At 42.4% G+C, this 14,937-nt stretch overlaps 2 protein-coding genes and 1 long non-coding RNA gene across 3 annotated transcripts in view; all 3 read right to left on the bottom strand.

Moving 5' to 3' along the window:
* Nucleotides 1–14,937, bottom strand: part of LOC139618429 (interferon-induced very large GTPase 1-like) — a 266,067-nt gene that overhangs the window by 15,318 nt on the left and 235,812 nt on the right. The gene's annotated exons all lie outside the window — the stretch shown is intronic.
* The window catches only part of LOC139618450 (cdc42 effector protein 1-like), a 54,975-nt gene continuing 45,352 nt past the window's right edge, over nucleotides 5,315–14,937 (bottom strand). The window contains exon 5 of the mRNA XM_071474386.1: nucleotides 5,315–5,953. Within this exon, the coding sequence (XP_071330487.1) occupies nucleotides 5,325–5,953 (629 nt within the window). The 3' untranslated portion in view covers nucleotides 5,315–5,324. The remainder of the gene's footprint in view (nucleotides 5,954–14,937) is intronic.
* Nucleotides 9,865–10,264, bottom strand: LOC139608899 (uncharacterized). Its single transcript, XR_011685111.1, has 3 exons — nucleotides 10,192–10,264; nucleotides 10,070–10,117; nucleotides 9,865–9,996 (listed from the first exon to the last, which is right to left on the bottom strand). It is a non-coding gene; the product is annotated as an uncharacterized lncRNA (long non-coding RNA).

Raw genomic sequence — 14,937 nt, forward strand, 5'->3', positions numbered from 1 at the left:
GTCTATGTTTTCAAACAGTTTGGCCAACTAATAATTAGTTTAATTAGTAAAACTTAAAAGTTATACCAACTAAGATTTTTACTTACTCAAAAAAGTAAGTTAGGGTTGTTAACTTAATATTTCAAGTTAAGGTTAATAACATTTAAAATTGCATTTCACAGAATACAAAACAAGTTTAAAGTTTACTTCATACTTTATTAAAAGTAATAATTGGAAACTGTTCCATTTAACATTTGTGAATGCCAGACAGCCGTAGAACAAGCAAGATGTACCACAGCTACTTCAGCAGCAGAGAATCGCTGTCTTAATGCAGCAAACCCAAGTGCAGAACAAGTAGCTCCATAACAATAATAACTTCCAAGTGTTATTGACCTTTGGTCAAATACATTCAAAACATTTTTACCATGTCGTAAACATGTCATTGTGCAGTGCACATTACAATTGTAACAACAGTAACAACATTGCTGACATATCTGAAGTGGCTGTGTCAAACACAAATACGCAAAACCTGTAAAAGCACCTGTGTGGTTAACAACACAACAGTTTATATATATTTTAACATTTAAAAAAACAATGCCAGTTAAAGGCATACAATTTAACATTGTATATTGGGCAGAATTATCCAACTGAATAAAACACCCATAAAAACAAAACAAAAAAGCAACATAAAACGATGCTCCTACCATTTTTTTCCTTTTGGTTATTAGCCTCTTGACCCTGATCCAGACAAGAGGATAACATTTTTTTAGTTTAATTAGCTTCACTCCAATGAACGGTAGTAAACGGGATTCACTCTGCTTATTCATCAGATAATCTTTCCAATGGTGTACACAGTCCTGTTTGCCTGTTGTGATTGGTTTATTTACCCAGTTATGTAATTTTTAGAGTCAAATTAGCGAGTGATGTTATTTTTGAATCAAATACTTACAGGAAGTAAAGCGCAGCTACAGCACAAGAACAACAGGAAGAATTAGGTCAACAAAATAAAATGTCTATGTACGAGGAGAAGGATAGACATTTTATTTTGTTGTCTTCTTCAAGCAAACAGGACTGTTTACACCGTTGGAAAGTTTATCTGACCAAGCAGAGTGAATCCCGTTTACAACCGTATGTTTGTTTCTTGTTAATGCACACACAGTCTAAACGATTATATCTATGCTCTTGTCTGGATCTCGATTGAGAGGGTAATTACAAGGAAAAAAACGCTGAATATAGCTTTAAGAAATAGTATGGCCTTTTTTAGTCAGGCTTTAGCTGACTTACAGTAAAAGCTTGGTTTTGAGGTTCCTGACACGCTGTGTGCAGTTGGTGGAAAGTTTCATAAAGATGGTCTCGATCACTTCAAAGGTGTACCTGTTTTCTGACTGTCATCTGGATCAGTTTCCTGATAAAAACATGAGGGTGGTGCCAAATTTAGAGATAACTGAAAATTAAGAATTAGGAACCAATTCCGTCCCATAAATCTAAAAATGTTGAGCCTCCTACTGTACTCACCAAGCATGTCCTGAAGAGCTTCTCTGAATCCTCGCGAAGAAACAGGGGTAGACCTTGCAGGGCTGTGTTCCTTCTGTGTAGTCCAATGTCAGATGTCTGAAACCCCCCCTCCAAAAAAAAAAACAACTACTGGTCAGAGATGTGACCAACACTGTATTATTACATAAGTGGTGTTGCCTCCTAAGAGCAAAAATTAGAGACTGAGCCACAGATATGTAAATTCCTATAATAAACATTTAAATTGATCTCAAGTGATCAGTCTACCTGGTGATCAAGCTTGTCAAGGAGTTTTTCCATTTCTTGACCAATGGCACCCGTCTTGGCACGGTATAATTTCAGCAGGCGAGTAAAGTACTCATCTGAGGCTGGCCTGAAGGTCCCCAATAGCTCCTTGGTGGTGACACGGTAGAACTATGCACAGATCTGTTGAACACAAAAGCAGAATCACATTTCAGTATTAAACTTACTGAAATTCATATTAATTTATTATGAATTCATATTTCACATGATTGGTTGTGCCACAAATAAGCACTTGATTTCACAGAGAAACAGCCAGGTAAAATAGTTGTCTGTGTTAGACTTGGCTGCTAATGTATAGACCGAATCAGCTGTTTGTTTAAAATTACTTTCGGGTGGAAAACCCCTGCATTAGCTTACAAACAAATTCATTGTCTTTATCCTTATTATTTCAAAGTAAATACATCTCATTCATCTCAAATGTACGGTGCCCGCATAACTTAATATCTTAATATCAACACTTTACCTGATGTTAGATTGGAGACCCGTTTCACCTGTTCAAGATAATTTGACAGCTTGAGTTTACAGTAACACAGTGCACAATGTTACTGTTACAGCTAAAGATGACAATTTAAGTTAATTTCTAATATCTCCACCACCGAGTTATCTGACTGTTGTTGTTAGCGCGACGTCACGTGATTAAGTGCGTCGCTTAGCTACAGGGTAGTCAACTACAAGCTAACTCGCTAGCATTCATTCAAAAATATACCTCAGTTGTATGGCTCATAGCCACATTTACCGCAACCTATCGATAGAAAAAACATCACCGACCACATACATGTAAAATCGTGTGTTACCTTCTTAACCCTGGCTAGCTCCGAACCGTAGTTGGGAGCTGGGTTTTGATTTGGCTCGTTGCGGGTGACAAGCGTTTAGGAGTCCGGGCCAAAGTGTGTATAGGGGAAAGGAGGACGGGAGCGACGATGGACTTTGGTGCAACACCGCACATTTAATTTCTTTTTTTTTCAGCTGAACACAATACAGGGCCTCGACTTCTGTCTGGTCACAAGTAGCATCACATGCGTCCAACTCTCTCTGTTATTGTTTTACTTCCTGCACCTCTCCCTGTCACACACACACCGGGCCACTTTCTTAAAGGCACAGGGCTGGCCGGTGACACGCCATAGATATACACACCTGTCGTTCCGATGGACAGCAGCGCCAGAGGCGGCATCTACGTGTATATGTCTATGGGTGACACGCGGCTAGGTCTTCATGCTATACAACGCTTTATTTGCTGTTAGCGGCTGAGCCCCATTGCCCCAAGAACGAGTCGGCAAGCCGGCACAACGTTAACACTCCGTTTGTGTGGTTTGGTTGAAGTGGTGAAAGTAGCAGAAGCACTGAAGTGGACGTACGCTGTTTTCATGTTTTTGTTACATGCCCATATAATTGCTTGGGGACTGAACTATGTCTCGTTTGGGTGGCAATGCTTGGTAACGGCTTTTAGCTGAGTTTCTCCCCGTCATTTTGGTATGCTTCATGTTAGGACGGGTGCTTCCTAGCAGACGCTGGTCGTCTGTGTTGTGCATGCATCTCACCTGTCCCCCATATGGGGGACTTTCGGGTTGAAGAGGCTAGCTAGCTTTCTTGCTAATATAACAACAATCTCCAAAGCCCCAAAATAATAATATAAAAGTTATGACTACACGCGTAGCCAAAACAATCGCGAATTACATTTATAATACAGAGTAACTTAAACAGTTTATTTGCGGAAATACTCACCATCAGAAAAAGCTGATCCAACATAGAGGGAGACCCACAACGTGTAGGCTTGTAGGTGAAACCCCTGAAAATTCCGTTGAGAACCCGCGTTTTTCCAAAGTGTCGAAATGAGCATGTCCATTGTAGTTGGCCCAGCCTCAAACCGAGTCTGCCTTAAACTTGTGTCTCTTGCTAACAAAGATACTACAGTGAGGCCAGCTCTTGACCCAAAATTCAACATTGTTGGTTGGATTAAATAACATTGCAAAGTTGACATGGATACTTAATGTATCTGTGTCATCTGACACAGAAATCATAATGAGACCAACAATTTTAAGTTTTCGTTTTTACAGTGTGTGGAGTTTGTTTATATCAGATATGCTGTAGGCAACCAGCAGTGATAGCAACTCCTCTGGATAACAGAACAGATGAACTTTTCCTAGAAACAGTAAATATGTTGCCATGTATTAGGTGTGTTAACCTGTTGGCTTCAGCTTGAGTCTGTTTTCATGTTTGTTCACATTTTAGACCTATAAGTGAACCGAATGAGCTATTTTAAGATCCTCTTTGTTATGAACAATTGTATAGACTGACAGCTATCACTGGATCACTTACTGAGGAGCTTTTTTCTAAGGAGATATGTGGACGTTTATTTAAAGTGGTGTTCTCATGTCTGTGTGTTCAGGTTTGACTCATATTTTTTGACACAAAAACTGACACTGATGTGAGTTTTTTTGATGACTTATTTAAACATCTTATCCATCTTATTTGGTCTGGAGATCAGTTTGACTGTTTTGATATGTTATGTGAATACATACAACCAGTAATATAAGACATGAGGAGCTCTCTGTCACAGCCTCGCTGTGACTGCAGCATTTTCCCCAGTGTTCCCTGTGTCTGTCTTTTCCCCCTGTCTGTTTTTTTTTCTGAGGTGGCACAGTGGTGTAGTGGTTAGTGCTGTTCTGGGTTTGAATCCCGGGCCTGGGGCCTTTCTGTGTGGAGTTTGTATGTTCTCCCCGTGTCTGTGTGGGTTCCCTTCAGGAGCTCCAGCTTCCTCCCACAGTCCAGAGACATGCACAGTATGTGAGAGTGCCTGGTTGTTTGTCTCTGTCTGTCAGCCCTGTGGTAGACTGGTGTGCTGTCCAGGATGTACCCTGCCCTCATCCAATCTCAGCTGGAATTTGCTCCAGCCCCCTCATGACCTGGTTCAGATAAGCAGAATAGATAATGATCATCCAATAATGGATGGATGTTTTTTTCCCCTGTGTCTCCTCCCCTTTTTGTGTGTGTGTGTGTGTGTCTGCTCCTCAACAGGGGCATGGTGCAGCACTGACTACCTGGCACACCTGCAACTCATCCCTGCTTTCCCCCAAGGATTCACATTCTCTCTCTCCTGCAGTTTTATTTAGACCTTTTATTATATCAGCCTTGTCTGCATCTGAATCTGCTCCTGGTTCCAAATAGAAATAACACCCAAATGTAACACTCTCAGCCCCGTTTATTTTGTCAAAGTGGCTCAGAGTAAAAAAGGTTGGAGACTCCTGCTGTACATGATACTAAAGGTACAAACCTCTGTTTGATTTCTGCCTAAACTGTAATGTCTTTTGTTGTTTTTGTATTTTTCTGACAATTTCCAAAAATAAATGGGATTTCCAAAGCGATTACAAACAAAGTTAACTCTTTTTCACATATAAAAAACTTTAAATAATTCGCTGGAGGAGCTGGAGGAGTGTTTCCATGCAGGAACAACAGACTATCACACAAATCTCATGAACTGGGGGTTCGTTCTCAGCTCACTGATTTTATTGTTCCAGACACAGTTTCAACATCTAGACTTTGATCTCTTCCTCCTCTTCAGAAAAGGCATATGATGTTTTGCGGCTGCGGGAAACGGCAGGAGAAGGTGTGTTGTTGTTCACCCTTGTTCCCTTTGTGAAGGACTCTCCACCATAATGACGAGACAGCACGTCAGCTGCTCTCTGAAACCTTTCTGCCTCCATTACAGGCTCCGCTCTCTGTGGAGACCCAGCGGACGCATCAGGCGTCCTCAGAGACCTCCTGTCCTCCTCTTGCTCTGTCCAGTTAGAGCTACAGGAGCGGCCCCTGTTGTTCATGCTCCTGCTGAACGAAGGGTTGGGCGAAGTCACGCCAGGGCTCTGCACAGGCGTCTCTGTTAGAGAGCTGTCGTCTTTATCTTCTTCATCTCCTCTTTCATCTTCCTCACCTGCTGCCTGGCTGTGATTGGACATCTGAAGGCAGCTGGGGTTGTCAATCAAGCTGAGCACCTCAGTCATAAGGGAGGGTCCGAGGTCTACAGTGAACGAGGTGAGGGAATCTGAGCGTTTCAGTGCGATGCTGCCGCTGCCGTCTGGTAGAGACCCTTTCTGGGCATCTCCATCTTGACACTGTCTGTCAAGGCGAGAGAGGCGGGGCAGAGTGACAAATCCAGACTGCAGTCCTGCAAACAGAGAGGACAAGAAAATGATATGACACAAGGAAAAGAAAACATCTCAGACACAGTCTCACATTTGAAGATGGCAGAATAAAACCATACAAAAATAATATCAGTGTTGGTATGTTACAAGCACTGTGTTGTAGCTGGATTTGGGATTTAAACGCTTCAGGAGAAAATTGAAGAGTCTTTTTTTTATTTTTTTCAAAATAAAAACATCTTAAAGTGAACTGGTACTTGTAACTTGTAGTGTACTGGTGAACTTTGGTATGTTTAACTAGTAGTCCCCTGGTCAATAAGATTTAATGGCCTTAGTCAGAAGGTACTAGGGTAAAAAGATTTAAGGACCTTAGCTAAAAGGTTTTAGGTCAAAAGGTCTAGGTGCCACTGGGAGATGGGTGACTCCCTCATTTTATGTAAGGAAGCCTTTTTTCTGTATTTACAGAAACCATATGTTTTACCTTAGGTTCACGAAAACAACCAGCCTATATAGACGGTGAGTTAGAGCAGTTATTCAGAGGAGATTCATATTAGCTTCGACTCCTCTCTCAGGCAACCCAGGGTGCTTGATTTGATGCTGGACTTCTTTGTAATACACCTCTTTATATACAAGCAAGACGGTGTCAGTGGAGTTTTCTTCATCATCATCACATCATCGCTGCTTAAGAAACAACAAGATCACACTGGCCACAACGCCCCTCAAAGAGTTAACGTTCGACCCATGAATACTCAGCAGTTATTACATTTGAGGACTCAGCTCTCATGGGTCAGACCACACCCAACCTCTAACTCAGTCTTCATTTTGATCTCAGCTTCACACTTGTAAAGATTTGTTACTGTATCTTATACAGTTGTGTCACTGTTGCACTGACAAAATCTGTCCACAGATATAAACACCTGCCCATGCACTCAGAACCACCTCTGTGGTAGTTCCTGCTACAGCAGGTGTCTCCAGGACCACATTTTGCCATGAGAACACACACACATGGTGAAAACAATACTAGCCACACTGCTGTGGCTGGAAAATTAAGACAGATTAATTCACTTCTGAGAGTCTGGACTCAGCTACATGATCTCTATATGATAATACAAAACAGGCCATATGCTATCAAATGAAAATAAAAGTAGTAAAAAATAGTTGTTTTTTAAAATTTGTCTATGCCTTTAAAAAAAAAATCAAAACCGATCATAAACCTTGTTGCTCAGTGATGAATGAACGTGTTGTTCTGTCTCTTATCCATATTCTGTGAAACAGAACTGATTCCAGGTGAAAGCTTAAGTAAATAAATTCAGGTTTTTCTGTGGAAATGTGTCCAGCTGTGTTTGTTTGGTAGAAACATCAAAATATGCTTGGACAAGTCTGCTCTATCGGCCCAGCCAAGCATATCAAGACAATCAGATAACTACTATATGTAACTTCACTCACACATACACTGCTTTGTTAGATACACATGGGATCTGTACACACACACACACACAAACACAGACAGACACACACACACACATTCTTGCTTTTGTCATTTGTGGGGTCCACCCAAGAGTGACTGCTGAAGACAAATATCGCTTCAAATTAACAATTAAAACAACTTTTGCTCAAAACCAGTTTTTGAAGATGGGACACTTCTTGTTTTCATCACTGGTGGGGTCCACCTTCACACACTTTGTTGTCTCTGTCTCCTCAACCTACTACATTGTCAGATATTACATTTGTCCCCAGCTATCAGCCATTTCCCTAACTGCATTTTATGAATATACTGACTGTATGTACGTGGTTGATTAGAGCTGGGCAGAAATACAGGGTGTACATACCCTTGATCACTAGTTTTCTGAGATTCTAAGATCTATTTTTTTCATATTAGCAGATGTTTCTTGTGCAAGCTCAAAATGTTTAAGTGTTTTTTTGTTTGTTTTTTTGATAAAATAGTAGCTCTAACTCACACCTCCAATCTTGTTTCATCGACTGGACCTCAGGTTTACTACCTCCTGACTCCAGTTAGCTTTTGTTGATATCATTAGCTTAGAGGTTCACATACTTTTTCCAACCTACACTGTGAATATTTGAGTTTCAAAAACAATACAATCATTTGTGTGTTATTAGTTGAAATAGATTGTGATGGTAACTTGGATGGAGAATTACATTTTATGAAAAATTTATCCTGAAATAGAGATAATTCCAAAGGTTTCATTTACTTTTTGTTGCCACTGTAGATGTACAAGTCTTGATTAACTGTAAAGCTAAAGCTAAATAGAAAATGGCCTTACTTTATTAGAATTATAAAAAAAAAAAATAGTAAATTAGATATCACAAAAGCCCTAATGCATGTTGTTATGACGCGGAGCACTATAACACACAGTATGTGACTGAATGAATAAAAAAAAAAAAAAAAAAAAAAAAGATGCCAGACAAGAAGAGTTAGATATCAAATTTAGGTCATTATGAGGAGAAAAAAAGACCAGAGTGTCATTAGTAGATGCCTTTAAAGTTCTTTAACAAAAAAAAAAAAAAAAAAAAAAAAAAAAAAAAAAAAGGAGAAAGACAGTGAAAAGAGCAATAGCCTAGTTAGGTGAGCAACAACCTCCTGCTGGCAGCTGATTCAGGTAACTGCTCAATTCTAGTCCTCCTGGACTTGAGCTCGGCTTGTAATACTATCAATCACACTGTCCTCTTAAACCGTCTGGAGGACCCCGTAGGCATATCTGGTGTTGCCCTTCAGTGGTTCACCTTCTATCTACCTGGTAGACACTTTTCAGTTGATTCTGTTTTCCTCTGCTCCTAACAACTGTTGTGTTCCCCGGGGCTCAATCTTAAGTCCCATCCTTTTCTCCCGTTACATGTTCCTGTGGGTGACATAATACAAAACCATAAAATTAAGTTCAATATTTATGCAGATGACACAAATCTATTTTCCAATGACAAAACGACTAATCCAGTCTACAAACCCTGTGTGGCGACCGGGGTTAGAGGTTAGCCAATTAATTCACTTTAACCTTAGCTTAGTGTTGCCAGACAACGCCACCCTGGGAATTTCACCCAGGGAACTATCATAATCCTAAAGGCATGCAGATCCGTCATACAACGGGGCAGAGACGAGGTCAAATTACAAAAATCACTTTATTAAACATTGAATAAAAAGAAATCCATAACATCCACCTGATGTTACCAGGGAAATTAGGGGAACCAATCAGGGTGGAGGCCTACCAGTAGGGAGATGGGTCCAAAAAATAAAGAGGGTCCCGGGAAGGTCACCCCAAACACTCGTGACACACGCACACACTGGTGAAAATCAACCTGGGGTGAAAACATACACACAACACACAAAGGAGACACCGCCACCGAGGACACCACGTCCCCCACTGTAGTCTCAACTCCCTGAAAGGACAAACACAAGAGTAAAAAAAAAAAAAAAAAAAAAAAAAAAAAAAAAATATATAAAAACCAAAATCAAACCTAACTATACAAAAAAAACAATTAGCTAAACTAGGTAAATAAATCAATACAAAAAACTAAATCATACTTTGACAAATAACCATTATCTACAACATACTCAGAAGTAACCACACGCACTTAACCAAAATGATTAATTGCAAATAATCCACACACACACACACACACACACACACACACACACACACACACACACACACACACACACACACACACTAAAGAGGCTGCCAGGCCGAAGCGACCAATGCCGCGGGTGCCGACAACCCTCCGTGAGGCAAGTCAGTCCGAAACGGAGCGACAGTGCTCGGCTCCAACAGGTGAAGCTGTGCGGCAGAATCAAAGCAGTCCCCAAAGTACTGTAATTTCCCAAAGAGGGCAATCCCCTACAATCAGTGTATTTCTCTATAAGCACAGCTATTCGCTGTGAGCAAAGCAACTTCCTGTAGGCAAACGACCTCCCGTAGGCAAAGCAGCAGTGGTCAAGCGGGCAGTGAAAGTAGCCGATACAGTGTTCCCCCAGTAAAGCCGTTACCCGTCCAGCTGCCTCTGTCCACACACGCAGGAGAGGGGAAGGACCCAAGACTGCTGTTTCTGCAGCGGCAACCTGCAAACACACACACACAAATTGCCATATGCGCACTGCAGCAACAGCGCAGTACATGAAACTGAGGACCCACCGGCAGTAATCGTGTGCAGCTCACAGACCCATGGAACCCAATCCGGCCCTACAACAAAAGCAATAGTCTTATTTACTGTCAACTAAACACGCAAACTGGTAACGCAGCCACAACTAGCCTACCTGCAAACCCCAACAGAAGAAGGACAGGGATGAGGCAACAGGAAGTGATGTGCCCTCGGCCTCCACAAGCAAGAGAGAAATCCAGTGACACCTACCGGCTTTTATACCCCCCTCTCCCTACTGCCATTGGCCAGAAGGAGACAGGCAATTAGGCACCATCTCCTACAGCTGGACACAGGGCCACAATGCTCATCCTGCTACACCTGCATACTTAGGAGACATTAAAAAGTGGATGACTGTCAACTCTCTGCAGCTCAGTAACACTAAATCTGAGGTCATTCTCATTGCCGCCACTCATGTCAGGGTCCAGATTGATACCAACCTCCTTGGTCCACTGGCTTCCAACCTAAAGCCCTCTACCAAAAAAATCTTGGTGTAATAATTAACTCTAATTTCAAACTGGACCTCAAAGTAAAAATGGTTGTGCAATCATGTCTGTATTATCTACAGAATATTGCCAAAATCAAATCATTTGTGTCATTCACCTATTTGGAGAAGGTTATTAACACATTCATCTCACAGTGTCTTGATTACTGCAGCTCCATGTATACATGTCTCCCATTTAGCCTCCTTTTACTGGCTACCTGTGTTTTTTCGAAATTATTTTGAAATACTTATATTCACTTTTAAGATCTGGTTAGGGACCTTCTTGTATCTCAGAACTACTCTCCCCTTGTGACCAAACGTGCTGCCTGAGATCCTCAGACAAAACTCTGTTATCTGTCCCAAAGTCTTGGCCAAAGGTGACTGTATTTGTTATTAGCGCCCCTAAACTCTGGAATGCCCTTCCCAAGGAGATCAGGTGTGCTGAGTCACTAGCCTGGTGTAAAACCCTGTGGATTGTAGCCAGCAGGGGGCGGTATGAGTGTGTCAACAGCAGAATACTGCCATGTTAGAGCACAGAGGAAGTTGTTTGCAGCATTCTGGGAAAAGAAAAAGGCGCGCATACGGTGACTCCTCTGTAAAATAGCGAGGAAAGACTTGGAAGACATTAAAAATAAGACTCGTTGTGCTCTGGTCAAGCACATCACAAAGTTTTGTGAACGTGAGGACTTTCTGGAGAGGGAAGACGAAGGCATGTCGGTGCTTTTGGAGCTGAACGACACACTCGACGCTCTGCGGGAGAACCGACGACGGGGGAGCACCGGCATTCGTCCTGGCACCTGCTGCTGTGGAGAGGGAGGTCGAGGTGGCTCGTTCAGCTCAACCCACATCGCAAGGAGAGCGAGGGAACCACCCCTGCTGACGCTGGAGACCCACATCGCTCAGGGAACAGCGCAGGCAGAGGTGACTCCAGGCAGAGGTAGACACTCCATCGGCAACAGCTGCTGTGCTTCTGGTGTCTTTAGAAAGGACTTCCGGATAAACTGACATGTTGGTGAGTCCACATCAAGGGACACCTTAAGGTTTAGCAGTCTTGAACACCAGATTGAAGGGGGTTTAAGGAAGAGGCTACACGGAAAAGGAGATAATGGAGGCTGTGATTCGTGCTGTAAACCCTGGCTTGAAACTGAGAAGTTACCTGGAAGGAAAAAGAGATCTCACGTTAGCCACACTCAGACAGATTTTAAGAACACACTATACTGAAAAGGATGCAACTGTGCTGTACCAACAACTGACAAAAGCTGTACAGGGGCCTGGCGAAACTGCACTTGATTTTCTGGTCAGAGTACTTGATCTGCAGCAAAAAGTTCTATTCGCATCTGAGCGAGCCCAGTCTGGCCTGAAATATAACCGAGAGCTTGTACAAAGCCAGTGTTTCCAGTCCATCATGACAGGCCTATCAAATGATAACATAAGAGGAGAAATGAGGATGTATCTGCAGGATGAGCTCAGTAGTGATGAGTTGCTTCTACAGAAAATGCAGATCGCCCAGTACAATGAAAGTGAGAGGGTCCAAAAGATTAAAATCACAAATAAAGCCACTCATAGAGCAAGTCTGAGTACAGTAGAACAAAATGGTGATGAAAATGACTCTTTCACAACAACAGCAACAGCTAAACCGAACAAACCAATTCAAGAGAATCCTTTATTTGCAAAAATAGAAGAGAGCAACACGGCAATTAGGGAACTCACAGGCCAAGTAGCATCCCTTGTGCAAACTGTCCAATGTGGGAGGCAAAACAGTGATGTCAGTCAGGCCAATGTTTTTAAGAGACCTAAGAGACAATGAGTAGCATGTCAACAGGACAAAAAGGACTGCTTTAGGTGTGGTAGTGACACACATTGGGCTAAAGGGTGCAGAGTCGGGGGCAGACAGAAACTGTTGGAAAACTCACAGAGGTTGTGACAGGGGGACATGACCTCAGAGTTAAAGTCCCAACATGACCCAAAACTGAACCCTCAAGCAGAACCTGTAAATTTGGGCACCATGAAGAGGTCATGAAAGACATTGCCCACTCACCACCCCACAGCACTTTCAAATTCACACGTGGAGCTCAAAGGAGACAAACCCTCCGGCCCATACAATCTCATTACAAAACGCAAGCGAGTTGCACAGCTTATAGGCAAAAAATGTCTTGTCTGGTGCAAAATGAACACTGTTAAGACTCAAGCCTTGTGGGGCACAGGAGCACAAGTGTCCATCATGAGTGAGGCATGGAAGTCCCAAAACTTACCTGATGCAGAAATCCGCCCAATCATTGAATTGGTAAGTGATGATGAACTACTGGATGTAAGAGCTGCAAATGGCTCAGAAATCCCTTTTCAGGGCTGGGTACCAGTTAGTTTCAGTCTGTGTGATCCAAAAGCTAAAGAAGCAGTGTCTGACAATATACTGGTTCCAATGCTAGTGAGTAGGGACATAGTTCAGAGGCCCATCATAGGATTTAATGCCATTGTCGAGATGTTATCAAGCAAAAATGATCAGGTTCAGCTTAGTGACAACATTGTAGTGCTAAGGAACTTGCTAAGGTTAGGATCAGGAAAAGTAGAAGCACTTCTAAATGTCATTCAGGGGGCTACAAATGAGAATGTTGCTTACTTTGTCAGTACAGGGCGCACATCTACTGTAGTCCCAGCAGGACAAATGAAGTGTATCACCTGTCCTTGCAAAACAGATCTGAAAGTGAAAGCTGAAATGCTATTTGAACCTGAAGTAAATCTGTCATTGGACGAGGGACTCACAATTAACTGTCAGCTGTTAAGTGTTTCCTGTCCCACACGTAAAGTCAACATTTTTGTGAGAAATACCACACAACATGACATCACAATGCCAGGCAAAACTGTGATAGGGAGCATACAGAGAATAACAGACAGTTATCTTGTGCAGCCAGACGAACAACAGGTTAGTTCAGTTGCTGCTGAAACTCCCCAGGCTCCATCATGCTCCACCACAGATCCATCTCAGGGCGATCCCCATGAAGAACTGTTTGATCCACCTATCAGTCTGGACCACTTGACCAATGAGCAGCAAGCAGTGGTCAAGCAAATGCTCAGGGAGGAATCAGGAACATTTGCTAGGCACAAGGATGATATTGGATATATTGAAAACCTGAAAATGGACATTAATTTAACTGATGAGGTCCCAGTAGCCAAAACATACAATGCCATACCTCGTCCACTGTATGATGAGGTCAAGAATCATATCCAGGACTTGCTGAATAAAGGTTTTATCCGCAAATCCACTTCCCCATATGGAGCTGCAGTAGTGTGTGTGAGAAAGAGAGATGGGGATCTAAGACTTTGTATTGATTAATAAAAAGACAATCCCAGATAGACATCCCATACCACAGATCCAGGAGATACTTGATGGTCTTGGAGGGAATGCTTGGTTCAGTGTGTTGGACCAAGGTAAAGCTTACCATCAAGGGAATGTCAGTGAGAACTCAAAGAAATTCACAGCCTTCACCACCCCCTGGGGACTGTACGAATGGAACAGAATCCCATTTGGCCTCACAAATACACCCTCCGCTTTTCAGCGCAGTATGGAAGAGAGCCTGGAGGGTCTCCGAGACAAGATATGTATTCCATACTTAGATGATGTGCTGGTCTATAGCAAAACTTTCACGCAGCATGTAGAAGATGTGAGGTCTGTCCTAAAACAACAGCGAGCTTGTGGAATTAAATTGAGGCCAGACAAGTGTGACCTGTTCAAAAATGAAGTTCGTTATGTTGGTAAAGTGATCTCAGCTGAAGGCTACAAAATGGACAATAAAGAAATAGAAGCTGTACAAGCGCTAAAGACAAAACTCCCAACAAATATCAAAGAGCTGCGCAAACTTCTTGGTTTCCTAGGCTATTATAGGAGTTATGTGCAGGATTTCTCTCGTCATGCTAAATGCTTGTACGACCTTCTCTTAGGAGGCGGAGCCCAAACCACTGAGTCAAAACTCACCTTTCGGTCAGCAGGGGCAGGACAGCTCCCCCACATCAGAAAACAGTATGGACTGACACTCACCAGACAGCGTTGAACTATTTAATTGATGTTTTGCCTAACCCACCTGTTATGGCTTATCCAAGGTTTGAAGATCCCTTCATTCTTCACATTGACGCATCGGAACAGGGACTGGGGGCAGGTCTTGTATCAGAGGCAGGAAGGCAGGCTCAGAGTTATTAGGTATGGTTCACGGACATTGACACCAGCAGAAAAAAACTATCGCTTACATTCAGGTAAGCTTGAGTTTTTAGCACTAAAATGGGCTGTTACCTTCTGTAACAATATACAGTGACAACAATCCAGTTACATATGTTTTGAGTACAGCTAAACTAAATGCGACAGGACATTGCTGGGTGTCTGAGCTTTCT

This window comes from Trachinotus anak, unplaced genomic scaffold (assembly GCF_046630095.1).
Source record: "Trachinotus anak isolate AG129_WGS33_773 ecotype Australia unplaced genomic scaffold, CSIRO_AGI_Tana_v1 ptg000003l, whole genome shotgun sequence".
Taxonomy (NCBI): Eukaryota; Metazoa; Chordata; class Actinopteri; order Carangiformes; family Carangidae; genus Trachinotus; species Trachinotus anak.